This window comes from Colias philodice, chromosome 12, assembly GCF_061535455.1.
Source record: "Colias philodice isolate Cphi_HAF_F1 chromosome 12, ilColPhil1 Martin Lab GWU primary, whole genome shotgun sequence".
NCBI classification, from domain to species: Eukaryota; Metazoa; Arthropoda; class Insecta; order Lepidoptera; family Pieridae; genus Colias; species Colias philodice.
The window spans coordinates 5,429,426-5,447,446 of NC_143097.1; the positions used below are offsets into that span (position 1 = coordinate 5,429,426).

Here is an 18,021-nt window from a genome sequence, read left to right on the forward strand (position 1 = left end):
TCAAGGTCATATTTTCTTATTACAAGTTAATGTTCATACTGAAATCTCCAGTGTATTAGATACACAATTAGATATATGCTTCTTGCTAGAATGCGTTTCACGAAAGAGTTCCCCTGCCGTTATGTTGGCGTACCTGACTGTCAAAAACGAAAATATTTTTTTTTAATCAAAAATGACAGAGAAAATATTCTCCTTTCTTCCTAGCCTTATCCCGTATCTTACGGGGTCGGCTGCCTAGAAAGGAGAATATTTTCTCTGTCATTTTTGATTAAAAAAAAAATATTTTCGTTTTTGACAGTCAGGTAAGCCAACATAACGGCAGGGGAACTCTTTCGTGAAACGCACTCTACCGATTGAAATTTGAAATCTCATCAGTCATCTGTGACTGTGACAAGTGACAATTATTGTGAATTGACATTTGACAATTGACATCTCATATTCTCAATACATTTTCAAACAGGAGTGATATGCATTTTACTTTTATTACGTTTATTTATTTGACTTATATTCAATAGTACTGTGTTATTTGATATTTAATGGTTGCTGGATAAGTAAATTAAAATATTTTTTGAAAGATATAAAATAGATAAAAATGTCTAAAGATATCATTATACTTATTCCTAATGGCAGGCGTATAAAAGTACATTGTACGCCGGACACGAGCTTTTTACAGGTATTCTATAGTATTTTAAATTTATCTACTTAAATAGTTTTTTCACCAAACCTGAGTAAGGTTTAATATTAAATATATGTAATGCCAATAGGTCTTGGAAGATGTATGTGAAAAACAGGGATATGAGGCCAGTGAATACAACTTAAAACACCATAATCACATTGTTGACTTAACAACTACTATAAGATTCTGTAATATACCTAATAAAGCTACATTAGAGATGGTAGAAGCTGACAAAAAGAGAGTTGAAGCTAATGTTACAGTGGGTCTTTTATTAGATGATGGTAAGTAGAAATGTAAGTAAAAAAATTAAATGAAATGTAATGAAAATGAAAACGCTTCATATCTATATTTGGTTTGAGTAAATTTGGTAGCTACAGTAATCTAAAAAATTTTGCATTGCATTAAGAAATATAATTTGGAAAATCCAAAAGTGCACGCCTCATATTTTTTTTTTAATAAATATTTATTAATTATTATTTTTGTTTATTTAATAACAATTAAACCACATCGAATCAGACCCTGAAAAATGAAAGGTTTCTATTCCAGAGCATACTCAAGCGTAAGAGAAAAAAAAAGACTCAATTAGTAAAGTATTTCGGTCGCTATCGTGTTAACAAGAAAAAGGATCCGCACATACAGACACACGGACGTCCAAGACAGAACTTTTTTAAACTGTTTTTTAACTAGTTTAAATAACAAAAATGACATCAAAAATATCATGAACGTTAAAAATAGTGTTTTTTCTTTATATGTGTGTGTATGTATTATCTTACAAGTGCAATGTATGATACATAAAGACATTTTAAGTTTGAAAAATCAGATGTTTTGCGCGAAGTGACAGTAGTACCCACCTCAACGCTTCGCTTATGAGGCGTGCAATAGTATGTGTATATAATTCTATTTATATGGCTCAGTCACTTTTTTTTATGAATATAAAACATTATTTCCTTCTTTAAAATAACTATCAGGTTTAATCCAACTTTGCAGGTGAAAGGAGAACAGCAGAATTTGCTCCTCATACCTATTTATTTGATTTGGTGACATCTCTTGCTGACAATGAATTATCAACTATGAAAAATCCCACCATCATGTATATGAGGCAGGAAGTAATTGGGATTTCAGCTCTCAAAGAAAAAACACTAAGACAATTAGGATTAATAGCTGGCAGAGCAGTGCTTCGTTTACTGGATAAAACAGAAACCACGTAAGTGATTCATAAGTACTAGTGGTTTACAATTAGATTTAAAAACACAATAGGTAACTTAAAATTAGTCCTACTGAGACTTCAAGGTTGTCTATATATATTCTGATTCTATGCTTTGAAAATTATTGATGCATTCTATCATTATATTTTTTTTTTTTTTTTTATTATTAATTAATAAAGATGCCTCATTGAAATTGTCATCTTTTCCATATCATTATTCTTCAAGAGCAGCTTGTAAATCTTTGATAAAATACTAAAGTTATAAATGTATAAAACTAGAATTTATTAAGTTATAATATCATTTAATTGCAGACAAGCCAATGTATCATCAGTGTATCGTGCTAAACCAGAAAAACCTAAAACGGAAGATGTGAATAACAAGGAACCTATTAATATGAACACCCAAGATCTTTCAGGTACAAGTGGTGAGGAACAATTAATTGCAGCACACAAAGACAAGGATATGAAATCAATTGATCCAGTGAAACTATACAAATCCTTAAAAATACAACAACAGCATTCAACCACTCTAAAAACTGATAACATAGCTGTTATAAATAATAGTGAACAAAACACTGAAATTGTTAACAGAGAGTCAGTCACAGCAACAAGTTCTAAACGCAATCTTGAGAGCAAAGCACAAAAAAAATTAGAGACACAAGATGAACTTGAACGACGCCTTAAAATAGAGGAGGAGGTCACTTTTGTAAGTAAAATTACGAAGTTAGAAATGCCTAAAATATGCTTTTCGTAAAATGTGCTATCTAAATAAAAAAATGTTGTGTGGTTTTATGAAACCACGGTAAAAGTGAAACTGTTCGAACGGTTCCGAACACTGCTTTGTGTAGCGCATGTCGCGTGACGGTCGGCTGCCGAGTAGGTATACCTACTCGGCAGCCGCGATAGTGCGATACACGCGACATGCGCTACACAGACCAAAAAGTTTGAGATGATGTAATAAAAGTTTCACTTTAATAAGAAGAAAGGCTGAATTGCAGACCTATAAACTGTTTGTTAAATATCATGCGTTGTTTATCATTAACAGTTAACACATATTAATCATTTAAACATAAAAAAACTTAATATATATAAATTTATAAAGAAAAGAAAAAATTCGATTCAGTTCGCTTCCAGTCTGAGATTGTACATTAAGCTTTTTTAAGACAACAACTTATTTAAATGATCATGCTGAATAAGTCTAAGTTGCAGGAAAGAAAATAGATGATTTATAGCAATACATACCTATATATTTTAATAGAATATGTAAGTCAAAGATGTACAACTTTTATGACAATTTTATTTTAGGTTGGCTCTCAAAAAGCAATTGCATTTATGCAACCTGAAGAAAGTCACGATGAATTATCAGACCTTCCTGATGATTTTTATGAATTGAGTATAGAAGAAGTACGAAAAATTTACCATGAATTGCAACAAAAGCGAATTGAGTTCGAAAATACACCTCTTTTAACATCAACAAAAAGAGAGGAACTTGAAAAGCAGGTAATAATAAAAAGCAAGCTGTTATTAGTTGTGCACACACGCAGTGTATAAAAGTCTTTGCTATTATTATAATTTCAATAATGTTATTTTTTCCAGGTATCTCAACAAAAAATTAATGCATACAGACATGTTGTAGTACGAATACAATTTCCGGATAACATGATATTACAAGGAGTTTTTACACCTTCTAATACAATAAAAGATGTTAACAATTTTGTGAAGGAACATCTACAAAATCAAGATAAAGAATTTCAAATATGTAAGTAAATATTACACAATTATTATGCTAGCTGCCCGCCCGTGGCTTCATTCGCGTTGAATTTTATTTTTCGTTAATTTTCGAAAAATGTGGCATTTTTTGTTAGTTTTAATTGTGAGTTATGGATGATCATTTATGAATGAAAGATTTAATCATCGGCTTCGACTCACAAACGACTTCCTTTGGACGTTTGTGAAACGAAAATTCTGTCGTCATCCAATGAGTGCGCTAGTCATTAGACAATATGCCGAGTATTATATCCGGTCAGTTCAAAGGGCTATGTTCCGTTGTTGTTGTTGTGACGCTTGTTATATCAATGTTCGGCCTAGAAATTCAATTGAATGTCGTCATTCATTAAATGCGCTAGTCATTCAATCAAATATCAGATTCAACAAGGTGACAGCAACATATTTTATTTTCAGACATTTTTTGCCAACCTTTTATTGATTGTAAATCTGGTTTCCTTTTTTACTGTTAGGTCGGCGTAGATTATGACAAATGCTAAAGTAGGCGCTTCTATATGTTATTTTCATTTTAGTCACAACACCACTGAAGGAAAGCTTAGATCCAGATACAACTCTACTAGACGCAAAATATGTCCCCTGTGTGCATATGCATTTTAGATGGTTGGAAGAAAACTCAGGGCAGTCCTATCTTAAAGATGATATATACTTAAAACAAACTTCAAGTGATGCTGCTAGTATTTTAGCATCCAAATACAGGTAATAACATATTTAGAGATATTTCGGCTTATTGTCGTCATCTTGTAAAGTTACAATAATTTTACTTATCCCATACCAATAACACAAACTACCAATATAAATTTATATTTTATAACTAGCTTCCGCCCGCGACTCCGTCCGCGCGGAAAATACTTTTTTTTTTTTCTACGTATTTTTCCGGGATAAAAAGTATCCTATTTTACGCCCAGGAGAATAAGGTATAATTATACCAAGTTTCATCGAAATCGAACCGTTAGTTTTCACGTGATGCCTTCACATACAGACAGACAGACAGACAAAAATTTTTTAAATCACATATTTGGGCTTGGTATTGATCCAGTAACACCCCCTGCTATTTATATTTTCAATGTACAGAAACAGAATTGACCCTTCTACAGATTTATTATATGTATAGAATAGACTATAATTTACAATCATAACATCATCATGAGCGATGATGTTGATGTTTGAAGAAAATTAAATAGTTTCCTAAAAATAAGAAGATAGCCTGAACTGCTGAATAAGAAGATAGCCTGAATTTTTGTCATTTCTCGTATTGCTATATTTTGAGTTTTGGAAGGAATTCTTCTTGTACAAAATTTAACTTTTTGCAGAGCCCCTACAAGGCGAAAATTGGAAGAAACGCAAGGAAGTTCAAACAATAAAACTTCAACATCAAAAGAGAGTAAATTACCAAAATGGTTTAAGAAATAGACTGTTTATAAATATAACCATGTACCTATATCGAAAAGTTAAATATTAACGTCTACTATATTGGAATACTTACTGGAAAATTAGGAATTATTTATTCGATAATATTATCTAGAACTAGTTCATGTTTACTTCAAATAAAAAAAACTGTACATATTATTTATTCTTTAATTTAATCCCTGATTATAAATACCACATAAATTTACTTTTGTTGTCAAACTTGTACGTGCTTGTACAATAAAATGAATAAAGAGCTATTGCGATATATTACAGCGATAGCTAAACAGTCGTCTTCGTCGTTGGCCTATACGTCTATTACAGACGGTTTATGGTGCTATGCCTGAGCAATGCTTTTGGTGTCCAAACAATTCAATGCGAGATCGACATACTTTTCCGCAGGTCGGACAGGAGAAGTTTGCTGGAACAGGTTCGTTTAACAGCTAAACAGTACACACACAAGTAAACTATGCCTTTTACGACAGCTTCGTTTTAGTGAAAACTAAATCAATTCAGCATTATAATATGTACCATGACGCACGATTTTACAGTTTAATTATTTAGAAAATACAAATACGAAAAAAATCGGCTTTTCTACAACAGAGGGCGTTAATTTTCAATAGATGTAACTTTGAACTTTAATACATTGAAATAAGGTTGAAATTTGTGTTAAACGTAATAATAAGAACAGTCGACTGTGACATTCATTGTTAAGTATTTAGATTTCAATGGTGACAATTGACATTCGTAATACTTGTAAATATTCTTTAATTAACAAGGAAAAACGGCATTATTTCTAAAAAATACATACCAATGAAATGTTATTTTTTTTTAGTATAATTACATCTTGTGGAAGAATTTCCGCAATGGAAAATGCTGAAAAACACCATGTTTACATTCGCACGTCTCGAGAGCAACTGAACAGCGACGAACGCACTGGTGGCTTGGAAGTCAACTGAGTGACGACAAGGTCACGCGCGCTTACGAATTTAGTGTCTTGTTATTTAGATTTCTATGATACCAACGTATACCTTCATTAGGTACCACGGAAACGAAAAAGCGGAATATACAGAGTAAAATTAGAACATTAAATTAAAATTACTTAGATAGGTAGGTACATAAAACAATAAATAACAAATACTTTCACTTTATAATTTTATCATCAAATCACATTCTTGCAGTAAAAAATTAATAGGTATATACATATATATATACTTTAACTGAAATATTTTTAAAATGACCACAAATAAAGTTTAAAATGGGAAACTACTTATTAATATTTAATAAAATAATATGAATGCAGAAATTGCTCTCAAAGCTCAGACAGTCAATCAAACTAATTTTATGAAAGAAGGTAAATCACCCAATTTACATCTGGTTGGTTTTATCACATTACAGTTATCTATTTCTTCAGTAACAGTTTCTTTAAAATATCTACTATCAAGAATTACCTCGGCAATATTTTTGGAATCCTCTTCTGAAGTATTTAGAGGAATTCTTTTGTAAACCTTTTCTTGGGTTCCTTTTTTTAACAGTAATTTTTTTTTAACACTATTTGGCGATACTTTTGTCTGTAAACTTTTCCTGTTTACCATTGGTTTTATATGCCTAAATAAGCAATTCTCACCTTTTTCACAATATCCACGCAAAAAATCTTGGCAAATTTTTGCTTTTTCACTCAATTTTACATGTAAGTATGGACAATTTTCTTTGAAGCAAATGCCTTTTAAATAAAAATAACATGTAGGCATTTTTTTCATTGACAATTCATGGGAAAAGCAACACTTAACATCATGGCATATACCTTTTAAAAATTTTCTACACAATGTTACATGTTTTTTATCATGGAGGTATTCACAATTGCCTTTAATATTTCTGAGACATTTTCCATACTTCGAAAATAATGGACATGGAATATTATTTATTTTAGTTTTGCCTTTTATATTTTCAATTGCAGCCCTATACCTTTGTTTGGTATAAATTCGTCTTACTTTTTGATTTTGTCTTAAAATATCTATTGAAGTACGACTTCTTAATAAACTACGATTCAAAAGTGGCTGCATTGAAATACTGTTTCGTATGAGTTTTTGTTCAGTTGGAAATATATTTTTGAAGGGTACAAATTTAGTTCTTTTCTCTTTAATGTTATTTTCATCACTCTTTTGCACATTATTGATGGTTATCATTTTATATTTATTTATTTTCAATCTTGATTTTGTTTGAGATTGTGATGTTAGGGTGCTAGCTACATTTTTTCTTATTAAATGATACCTGGACTTAACAATAGGTAATTGTAAAGAATTGTTCTTTTTACTAAGTGTATCTTGTAAATCAACCTTGTAGTTGGTGCATGGATTTATTTTAGTGCAACTGTTCCTAACTAGGCTATAGCGAGATTTATTCACCCCAGTTTCATTACTCCTGTTTTCTGTCACATTATTAGGAAAACTTAAATTTCTAGACGGCTCAGGCATTTGATTGGGCAATAAGTTGTATAAACAATTATTATAACATTCTAAAGAAGCTTCTAAAGGGACCGCCGGCTTGAAACATACAGTTTGGTTATCAATTAGATTGTTTTCATGTAATGTTCTCATTTCACTAACAAAATTTTTAGATTTTATGAAATGTGGGTTCACAAAAATTTTGTTTACATTACTTGTCTGTTCATTATTTTTCACAAAATTTTGGTTAATGTATATTGTATTGTGCTGACTTAATGGCATGCTATTTCTCCCTTTTGAAGTTGCATAATTTGGATTAATATAAACTCTATTGTTGTGTTTATCCTCCATTGCAATCTAAGCAAAATTGATAAAATCTGTTTCCAACTTTGCAGTCCACTTTCTTTATAGTCACAGTATTGAGAGCAACTTCACTGTCTTTCATCAAAATTCCATTTAACTCCTCAATTTTTTCTGAGATTATGTTTTTCCAGTCACCGTTCCACCATAAAATACTCATATGAAATGATGGATCCTGAAAGAATTTAAAACATTCAATAAAAAATATTTAACATGTTTTTTTTTAAATAATTAAATCTTGAATTTTCATGGATTAATGTTTAACAATCATTACTTGTTATTATTGACTAAATGACATAAATGAATTCACTGTATATTTACCTCATAAAACTTGGGTAAGCTAAATTCACTCAGCACAGCATCAATACTTTCAGTTATTTTTAAAAGATACTTCTTACTGAAATGATCTGTTTTTAACGCAAGAAATGTCCGAGTCTTTTCCTCATTAGTGTACACCGCCACAGATTGAAATCCCAGTTCAAAACTAGAAAGGAAATTAATTTATTTTTATTCACATTTATTTTTTCAAACCAATAAAAAATGAGTTTGTGATGTTTTGTAGATAAATAAATTTTATCTATAAACCTTTAGCAAATTTTACAAATAAATGTGTATTTTGCGAATCTTGAATGTTATAAAAATATTTGTTTATCATTAAAAAAAATTTCACTCATTTAGCAAGATTTTACATACATGTGGTTATCAGAGTATGCATGCATATGGTACATAAAATGTGATATAATTGAGAGTATAATTCATAATATTTAAGCATTCAGACGTAAAAAAGTCAGTATTAGATAAATAGAACAGGTGCAAAAATAATACATACCTTTCTAAACTTTTAATTGAATCTTGAAGAGATGTAGTAAATACTGAGATTAGATGATATTTCAATACTATGGTCTTAGTCACACTTATATGTAAATTATCACATAAATAGCTGGGTTCATTAATTGTTCTTAATACTTCCTTGAATTGCACTAATAACTCATTTAAATTGTCATATTGTGGATCTACAATACAAAGAAATAATTAGCTTAACATTTTTAGGTACTGTGAACTGTGCATCTGTTGTGTGTCATATAAATCAGTTTATTTATACATAGATATATAACAATTCAGTACTATAGCGCCTGGCAAACTTCTTGGCCAATTAAAGTAAAACTACTAAAACTTGATGCGCAAACTTCCCCCACCACACTACTTTTTGGCCAAGAAGTTTGCCGTGCGCTATACTTTATGCATTACTTATTACTAGTATGCCATGATTTGATAAAAAATATATTCTAGTATAAATGCCGGAATCTATTTTATCTGAAACCAGTTAACATAATAATTTGTATACGGTTGAAGAAAAATATTAAAAAATCATGAATATATGTATAACTTACATTGTATGTATGCATATGTTGCCCAATTTCCTCTTATATGAGGAAATGATCGAAGGCGACCATTATGTTGATCTGGATCATCAAGATGACTATCAATGGGAATAGTAGATATTTTACTTAAATCTGGGGGCGGTAATTTTGGTCTGTAATTAAAAATGAAAAAAGGTACTTAATTCAAATAAAAAACAAACACTAAATCGTTAATTCGTTTTTCAGTTTTAGTTTTGACCCCAATCAACGTCTTGAATGTAATTACTGGGTTATTGAAAGATACAAACCTAATTTTATACCATCAAATATTAAAATCAAATCCATTCATATTTCAGAAAATAGGCAGTGAAAATTTTTTCAAGTCAACTTACTTCTTTGTTACTTCTTCAGACTCGCTTTCATCAGATCCACCGTATTCACACAAGTAAGACAACCCAGACATGAGAGAATATCTTCAACGCAATGAGAAAGTTGTATGAACATTCAATATATTATTTAACTCGACACTTGGCGTGCTTTTATTTTAGAAATCTAAACAAATTTTTCTTAGGAGTTAGGTTTATTCAGTAAAAAGACAACTCGCCACGAAAGATGTCCCACGGCGAATGTATGAACTAAATTTGACGTTTCGGCATTGAGATAATATTACTACGTATGGAGACAGCACGAACAAAATCTGTGCGCCATTTTTTTGCTCTAACTAAGTTTTAAAAATTATTATCTAGTTAGGTACTTAACGATGAAAGTTATTCCTTTGCACTTTTCCGTATTATTTGTATTATTTGTGCAATATCGTAACACACACGAAGGCATGTTTGATGCGTTTCACTTTAAAACCATTATAAAATACCGCTCAACATACGTCACATGACGTATGTTGAGTGGAACATAAGTGATGTAGGCGGTGTCGTCTCCATATTAATATTATCTCAATGCGTTTCGGCCATATTGTTTGAAAATGGACGTAGACACGACGCGACGTATCTAGAACTAAAGTGCGTTTCACGAAAGAGTTCCCCTGCCGTTATGTTGGCTTACCTGACTGTCAAAAACGAAAATATTTTTTTTATCAAAAATGACAGAGAAAATATTCTCATTTCTTCCTAGCCTCCCGTATCTTAACGGGGTCGGCTGCCTAGAAAGGAGAATATTTTCTCTGTCATTTTTGATAAAAAAAATATTTTCGTTTTTGACAGTTAAGTAAGCCAACATAACGGCAGGGGAACTCTTTCGTGAAACGCACTCTACTTAGTATTCGAATTCGAATTCTACTACCATTAGCTATTATACTACTTGTTCATCTGTGCTTCTAAGTTTAAGGTATTGTGTGGCGTTCGGGTGCTTGAATTCAAATAGAAAGCAGAAATATAATTCATCTTTTGAAGTGAAACTTCTTTATCGGGGTTGGAAAAAAAAATTAGTGTAACATTTTTTCGTTACGCGTGACATTTTTCCGTTACGCGCCATCTTTTTCTTATCTCTACCAAAGAGGATATAATCACTATAATTGTACGTGATCTCTACCACGCGTGATTCGACGTATTTCTGTAAAGTTGCATATAGTATTTTTTTTTAAATAAGGTCATAAAGAAGTTTCACTTCTCGCACACATTTTATTTTTTTTAGACCTACAATTTACAATAATACTAATAGTTAATACCGTAAAATGGGGTGAATAGAAATCGCGGGGTGTATAGAAACTAAGGGCGTATTCAGAAAGAAAGCTTGAAACTTATAAGCGCTTATCGGCGCTTGTCATGTTCATATATTTTCCTGTCAGTGCTGGTAACCCGTGCAGGAAAATATATGAACATGACAAGCGCCGATAAGCGCTTATAAGTTCCAAGCTTTCTTTCTGAATACGCCCCTGAGAACTTGATTATAGTCGTTCTAGTTTCTCTATAGTCTGTTAAAGTATCTTTATTCCCACTATTAATAACACTGCAACATTTTTCCTTCAATCTGGCAACATTAAAATTTACGTCAAGTCTAATGACGGTAGAGAAAAAAGCTGTTGAAGTGAACGTCTGCGTACAAGTGTTTATTAACTGTGTAAAACTTTAAAAATAAATAATTTGGAAAATCCAAAAGTGCACGCCTCATATTTTTTTTTTTAATAAATATCTATTAATTATTATTTTTGTTTATTTAATAACAATTAAACCACATCGAATCAGACCCTGAAAAATGAAAGGGTTCTATTCCTGAGCATACTCAAGCGTAAGAGAAAAAAAAAGACTCGATTAGTAAAGTATTTCGGTCGCTATCGTGTTAACAAGAAAAAGGATCCGCACATACAGACACACGGACGTCCAAGACAGAACTTTTTTAAACTGTTTTTTAACTAGTTTAAATAACAAAAATGACATCAAAAATATCATGAACGTTAAAAATAGTGTTTTTTCTTAATATGTGTGTGTACGTATTATCTTACAAGTGCAATGTATGATACATAAAGACATTTTAAGTTTGAAAAATCAGATGTTTTGCGCGAAGTGACAGTAGTACCCGCCTCAACGCTTCGCTTATGAGGCGTGCAAAATCATCAAGTTCTTCACTGTTATCTCCTTGTCAATTTGCATACTTGGATAGCTAAGTTTCTCATCTATTAGGAATAAAAAGGTGAGTATCAATATTCCATCATTTTGTTCTAATTTTTTAGTAAAATCGAGACTTAGAATTTTTTTACTGAATTCGAGGTGAATAGAAACGAGTCGGGGGCGATTAGACACGCCTTTAGGGTCAATAGAAACGACCAAAGGGGTGAATAGATATGAGTGAGGGGTTGATAGCAACGAGAAAGAGGTTAATAGAAACATGATTTTCAGGGTTGTCAATCGAGTATTTTTTCATCATGACAGTTTTCAATTAAAAATTTTTGTTAAAATGTTTTTCAGAGGGTGTTCAAGCCAAATCCTCGTGGCAAGAGATATAAAAGGTATAGCAAGGAACTCATCGAGCAGAGCAGCGAGCAGTTTTTTTATTATTTTGAATGACAATAAAGACTTATAATCCTTTCAACCTTTGTAATGTTACTAACGCTACCAATGTGATTATAATTACAAAAATTAAACTTTTCAATTATTGTTGATAGTTGTTTACTGAAAAACGAATAAGTAGGTACGTAAGTACAATAAAAGTTGATTTTGACAACCCTAAAGTTTTTTCTCTATTCACCCCTCTGTCGTATCTTTTGACCCCAGTTTCAAGGTAAATAGAAACGGCCTACTTTTTCCTATTTCACAAATAATTCTCAAATTTATATATAATCAAAGCATAACTATTTGGTAAATTAAAACGAGACTCGCAATTCGACAATTCTTTGATAACAGCTTTCATACAAAATTTGTAAGAAAATCAGTCTAGAAGTTGAAAGTTGTGTCTATTCCATCCAAGAGCTAGCGCGCACGAGCAACTTTGTCTCCGCAACTATTTTGTCTCTCCACCCATGGGCTAGTATGAAAGTGCGCGCACGTAGCGACGCAACTCCCCATACAATTGATGGGAGAGACAAAATAGTTGCGGAGACAAAGTTGCTCGTGCGCGCTAGCTCTAATATAGGTCGCGTCATGTAAAAAGAACGCTGACGGTTAAGCTGCGCATTGGCGATTTATTGGTCTATTTGGTATTATGAGGTGGTTTAAGAATAATAAATATGTAGTTGCGAAGCCACGACTCGAGAGCATACTTCAAAAATAAAATAAGCAGCAAATAACTTTCGTGCTAAACTCGATACATGCCAAAACACACCCCATCACTTTCATCCAGCGTTCTTTTTACATGATTCGCGTTATACCTCTGGTCTGTGCCTCTGGTAATACTTAGAGCCAGCGCGCACGAGCAACTTTGTCTCCGCAACTATTTTGTCTCTCCCATCAATTTGTATGGGGAGTTGCGTCGCTACGTGCGCGCACTTTCATAATAGCCCATAGGTGGGAGAGACAAAATAGTTGCGGAGACAAAGTTGCTCGTGCCTGCTAGCTCTTAATCTGTGGTGACATTCGACACTTGGTGACTTGACACCACAGAACACTAGTACTCCTAGCGGAGCTTGACACTGTCACCAAGTGTCAAGTTGACAGTTGACGTCAGACGTACCTTACCACTTGACAGAAAGGTTGAAGCTCCCCTGAGGGCTGAGTATTTACATACTCTGGTAATTGGTATTTACCACATTTAAGTACCATGTATTAATACGTTCTGTGGGCTGAAGGCAGCAGGCAGCAAAGGATTCATGATATTTGATAGATTTATATTCATCAGAGCGAGAGACAATTTGCAAAGAACATAAAAAGAATATCACAATTATTATTCACAATACAAATGGCCACACAATTAGTGGCAATCAGCTAAAACGGTAATAGATAATCTATGGCTAAAACATTGAACTTTGATACCAAGATAAGTGTAGTAGTAAATTGATTTATATTATCAGTATATTTTTAATTTTCATTTTCAAAACGAAACGATAAGTATAAGATGAAAATGTTAAGTTCAAATAAAGTATTGAACAAAATGCCACAAATATTTTCAAATGCAACAAGTGCAAAATCTTTCCATAGTTCTAGATTAAAGGGAAAAGTGGCTATTGTTACAGCATCAACTGAGGGGTAAGCATATGAACAATTTATATAGCTTTGAACTTCATAGGTACTAGAAGTTCAGACAGGTGATAGTTTGAATAATGAAACTGAGTTAAATGAGACATTTTTCAAACTCAAATATTTATTTATTCAATTAGACTTCTTCTAATTGAATGAAGTAAGTACTTTTGAATCGTCATTACATATTTTTAACAATATTTATCACTGATTCGAAATCAGTATCTATGGAGAAGAACTGGCAAGAAACTCCATAGTTGATCCCATGGCCCATTTAACTCCCAAGCAATCTCATTTCTTCTACTCTTTTGGATTTGCATGCAAATGCCACACGTCATTACTGAAATTGATTGTATAATTAATGAGATAATATTGTAGAATTGGGTATGCCATTGCACAACGTCTCGGAAATGAAGGTGCTTCAGTTGTTATTAGCAGTAGAAAAGAGGCAAATGTGAAGAAAGCAGCAGAAAATCTACGAAAGGATGGTATTCAAGTAGAAGGAGTTGTTTGTCATGTGGGAAATGAAGAACAGAGAAAAAAATTATTTGACGTGGTATGTGTTATTAAGACTTTAGTACTTATATTGATAAATAATTATTGAATACATAATATATTGTATATTATTTGTTACATACTATATCATTTTATTTTACTATAGTTAATTTTGTATACATACTCTACTAATCATAAGTATATCGAAATTTATTCATATAGACAAACTATTTACCCTGTTGTAGGCTAAGAGCAAATTTGGTGGTATTGATATATTGGTATCAAATGCAGCTGTAAATCCAGCTGTTTCTCCAACCTTAGAGGTAAGATTTAAGATTTTCCAAGCAAGACCAAGTTTTTTTCATATAACTTGTGTACATTAATTGAACCATTTTTTTATCTTTTTCAGACTGATGAGAAAGTTTGGGACAAAATATTTGAAATAAATGTCAAATGCTCTTGGTTATTGGCCAAGGAGGTTTATCCAGAATTGATTAAAAGAGGTGGAGGCAGTATAGTGTTCATATCTTCTATAGCTGGTTTTCAACCCATGGAGGTTATTATTATGAGTACTTACATAATTATTTAAGATTAGATATTAGGCCGCGTTTCCATCTGCAAGAAATGTCCGACAGTCTGTCTGACAGCAACTTGCAAGTCTACTTGTAGGTGGAAATGCGGAATTCGACTTGCAAGCTGCTGTCAGACAGACTGTTGGACATCTTGCGGAAGTTTTCTGGCAGGCGGCCTTATACAATAAAACCACCATGACATGATGTCATACATGTGGATCTTTGTACATTATTTATTGCAAACAAAATACTAATAATTTTTTTTTATATTTTCAGCCTTTAGGTCCTTATAGTGTTAGTAAAACTGCACTTTTGGGTCTAACAAAAGCAATCGCCAATGAGGTGGCCAGAGAAAATATTCGAGTAAATTGTGTTGCACCTGGAATTGTAGCTACCAAATTTGCATCTGCAGTAAGTTAAAGTTATACAAATAAACAATATATTACATCTATACTAATATTATAAAGAGGAAAGGTTTGAAAGAAAGAAAAAAGAAAGAAAGATCATTTATTTGACTCCACAATAATAACAAACACAATTGACACAGAATACAATACTTTATTAAAATTAAAACAACACAACATGAAACAAAACAATACAATTATAATAAATGAAAGAGTAAAATAAAATAAAATGAAGCCGAAAAGTGGAGCCAAGTCAGGTAGCCACTCAGCATAATTTGCAATATAGTTGCAACGCTGATTTTCAGTGGCCCCTCTCTGAAGCGATTGGAGCGGCAGTACGTTCATAGAAAGATATTATATATATTATATACATATATAAATATATTTACATATAATAAGCTTATTGAATAAAATACATAATTATAATAATTTAACTTAATATTAATGGATAAATGTTAAGGTTTAAATAAAAATAATAATACGTAATAATATAGATAGATAGATAGGATACCTACATAATGTGTAAAACCTAATGACAGTGAATAACCATCACACAACTAAGGTTGGAACTCAAACTCCTGCAATAAGTGTTTTTTATATTTATGTTTGAAGGCGTTTAATGTATTTGAGTTTATTATTGGTGGTGGGAGATTGTTCCAACACTTAGTTGCGGCATATTTAAAACTTCCTCTAAATGCAGCTGTGAAACTCCTTTGTATGTATGTATGGTTTTCACGCATAAACTACTGGACCGATTTTGATGAAATTTGGCACAGATAATCTTTAGACCCTGAGAAAGATCATAGGCTACCTTTTATTGCAAAATATGTACCACGGGCGAAGCCGGGGCAGACTGCTAGTATTATATTATATCATTCATCAGCTACATTGAAGTGAGACAATGTTTTCATTGTTCATTAACTTAAATAATGAAACCTAAGTCCCAGAGGAAAGTTATTTGCTCCATATATCATACAACATGATTAACACAATGCAGGGGAATTACTTTGACATTTATTTATTTTTAGATAACATCAACAGATGTGGGGAAGGAAAAATCACTTTCTATTGTTCCAATGAACAGATTTGGAAAGACACATGAAATTGCTGGTGCCGTTGCATACTTAGTGTCAGATGATGCTGCATATATGACTGGTGAAACTCTTGTGGTAGCGGGTGGAACACATGCAAGACTTTAATATGTATAAAAATATGTCATACTTGTACATAGATTCTTTATCACTTGGTGTGAAAAGTTTCATGATGTTAATATTATATTCAATGTTATGGTGTTGAAATATTTATAATATATAAAAAATAATCAATTACTGTAAAAAAAAAATGAAATCTATCTATAAATGACAGAAATACTAAGATTGAAGTTGTATTTTAAATTTTTGTACTGCATATCTGTTACCTGTAATGCTAGGCGTCCACTAGGCGGATCGGGCCGGGCCGCATCGCAACGCAAAAATACGCCGGCCTATGTTTTGTATGAAACATCGTCCATTAGCGACGGATCGGGTCGGGGCGGACCGCAACGCATTGGCGGATATCGCTTCGCAGGCGGATTTCTGCCGGCGGTGCGCTGCGGCCCGGCCCGCCCCGACCCGTCTAGTGGACGCAGGCAGGCGGATGTGAGCGGCGAGCGTCTGTTAGATAAAATCCCGCCGCGCCCCGTACAGGTGGACGCAGGAGCAAACAGCGCGTCCATTAGAGACGGCCCGTTGCGATGCGACCCGCCCCGATCCGTCTCTAATGGACGCCTAGCATCATGTCACACCATTTGATCTATATGAATTTGACTTTCTTTAATATTTTGAGATATTTCATTGATGTCTCTCTTTTTACTTATATATAATTTATTCATAACACATAAATGAATATAAGTATAAATGTTGGACTTATATGTAAAAAAAAAACAGTATAGGGATACTGATATCATGAATTAATAAAAGTAGGAACTATGATCCAATTTAATTTTGTTTATAAAAAATTATAAACTAGTATTTTGTGGCAAAGCATTCCAAATGTGTAGATAAAGTTTAGCCTGTAGTTATAATGAAAGTATGTAATATGTATATTGTTAAAGTTATGTATTGAAATAAATAATTTTGAAATTACAATTTTATTGTATTGGATCCCATAAAATAGGTAATTAATTAATATGGTTTTAGTTCAATTTATTTTTGAGGTCCATTTACGAATTATTTTTCTAACAATTTGATCATATGAATTAAGGTGTTGCCCCCGCGAAAAAATTTTCATGGTACATACAAACTTCCATCCCTTACTTTATTCAGTTGGTGTTACCCTTGTTGCCCTTATCAAAATCCTTTTATTACAAAGTTTTCCCCCTCGTATCGATGCCGAGCCCTTGTCACCAACGACGGCCACCGAAGTAAAATCACTTATCAAGTCACTTGCCAATAGGAAGTCCCCAGGCGGAGACTCTATTCCCAATAGAGCTCTAAAAAGCCTGCCGCCCGCCCTTATCGCTCTCCTAGTAGCCACCTTTAATTGTCTCCTGGCCAATTGTACCTTCCCCGCTAAGTGGAAGGAAGCAATTGTGATCGGGATCCACAAACCGGGCAAACCCCGGAACGTGGCATCTAGTTACCGTCCCATCAGTCTCCTCAGCTCTCTGGGGAAAATCTATGAGAGAATCATCTCCAAACGCCTCTGGGACGCAGT

The 18,021-nt window shown here is 32.7% G+C and overlaps 4 protein-coding genes and 1 long non-coding RNA gene across 5 annotated transcripts in view; 2 read left to right on the forward strand and 3 right to left on the reverse strand.

Annotated features, from left to right (window-relative positions):
• LOC149483991 (uncharacterized) overlaps window positions 1-18,021 on the reverse strand; it is a 418,879-nt gene that overhangs the window by 57,411 nt on the left and 343,447 nt on the right. The window lies entirely within an intron of this gene.
• On the forward strand, window positions 432-5,231 carry LOC149483999 (tether containing UBX domain for GLUT4). Its single transcript, XM_089701512.1, has 8 exons — window positions 432-673; window positions 765-957; window positions 1,664-1,880; window positions 2,193-2,586; window positions 3,186-3,380; window positions 3,477-3,639; window positions 4,178-4,361; window positions 4,976-5,231. Exons 1-8 carry the CDS (start codon window positions 593-595, stop codon window positions 5,073-5,075), a joined length of 1,527 nt encoding a protein of 508 aa, XP_089557638.1. The 5' UTR covers window positions 432-592; the 3' UTR covers window positions 5,076-5,231.
• Window positions 3,186-7,864, reverse strand: ZC3H3 (Zinc finger CCCH domain-containing protein 3). The gene has a single exon (XM_089701513.1). It carries the CDS (start codon window positions 7,862-7,864, stop codon window positions 6,401-6,403), a length of 1,464 nt encoding a protein of 487 aa, XP_089557639.1. The 3' UTR covers window positions 3,186-6,400.
• LOC149484001 (U6 snRNA phosphodiesterase 1) lies at window positions 7,854-9,875 on the reverse strand. The gene is made up of 5 exons (XM_089701514.1): window positions 9,627-9,875; window positions 9,265-9,407; window positions 8,703-8,886; window positions 8,195-8,357; window positions 7,854-8,048 (listed from the first exon to the last, which is right to left on the reverse strand). The coding sequence occupies exons 1-5, from the start codon at window positions 9,695-9,697 to the stop codon at window positions 7,854-7,856; spliced, it is 756 nt and encodes a 251-aa protein (XP_089557640.1). The 5' UTR covers window positions 9,698-9,875.
• Window positions 13,394-17,453, forward strand: Dhrs4 (Dehydrogenase/reductase 4). The gene is made up of 6 exons (XM_089701519.1): window positions 13,394-13,865; window positions 14,235-14,412; window positions 14,597-14,674; window positions 14,761-14,907; window positions 15,200-15,334; window positions 16,356-17,453. The coding sequence occupies exons 1-6, from the start codon at window positions 13,735-13,737 to the stop codon at window positions 16,524-16,526; spliced, it is 840 nt and encodes a 279-aa protein (XP_089557645.1). The 5' UTR covers window positions 13,394-13,734; the 3' UTR covers window positions 16,527-17,453.

What these genes read in the sequence shown, in the direction of transcription:
- LOC149483999 (XM_089701512.1), top strand. Translation starts at nt 593, where the DNA reads ATGTCTAAAGATATCATTATACTTATTCCTAATGGCAGGCGTATAAAA. An exon ending in CGGACACGAGCTTTTTACAG is followed by an intron (nt 674 to 764) that starts GTATTCTATAGT and finishes TAATGCCAATAG; the next exon opens with GTCTTGGAAGATGTATGTGA. An exon ending in ATTTTAGCATCCAAATACAG is followed by an intron (nt 4,362 to 4,975) that starts GTAATAACATAT and finishes AACTTTTTGCAG; the next exon opens with AGCCCCTACAAGGCGAAAAT.
- ZC3H3 (XM_089701513.1), bottom strand. Translation starts at nt 7,864, where the DNA reads ATGGAGGATAAACACAACAATAGAGTTTATATTAATCCAAATTATGCA.
- LOC149484001 (XM_089701514.1), bottom strand. Translation starts at nt 9,697, where the DNA reads ATGTCTGGGTTGTCTTACTTGTGTGAATACGGTGGATCTGATGAAAGC. An exon ending in TCTGAAGAAGTAACAAAGAA is followed by an intron (nt 9,408 to 9,626) that starts GTAAGTTGACTT and finishes TTTTAATTACAG; the next exon opens with ACCAAAATTACCGCCCCCAG. An exon ending in AACATATGCATACATACAAT is followed by an intron (nt 8,887 to 9,264) that starts GTAAGTTATACA and finishes TTTGTATTGTAG; the next exon opens with ATCCACAATATGACAATTTA.
- Dhrs4 (XM_089701519.1), top strand. Translation starts at nt 13,735, where the DNA reads ATGAAAATGTTAAGTTCAAATAAAGTATTGAACAAAATGCCACAAATA. An exon ending in CTGTTTCTCCAACCTTAGAG is followed by an intron (nt 14,675 to 14,760) that starts GTAAGATTTAAG and finishes TATCTTTTTCAG; the next exon opens with ACTGATGAGAAAGTTTGGGA. An exon ending in CTACCAAATTTGCATCTGCA is followed by an intron (nt 15,335 to 16,355) that starts GTAAGTTAAAGT and finishes ATTTATTTTTAG; the next exon opens with ATAACATCAACAGATGTGGG.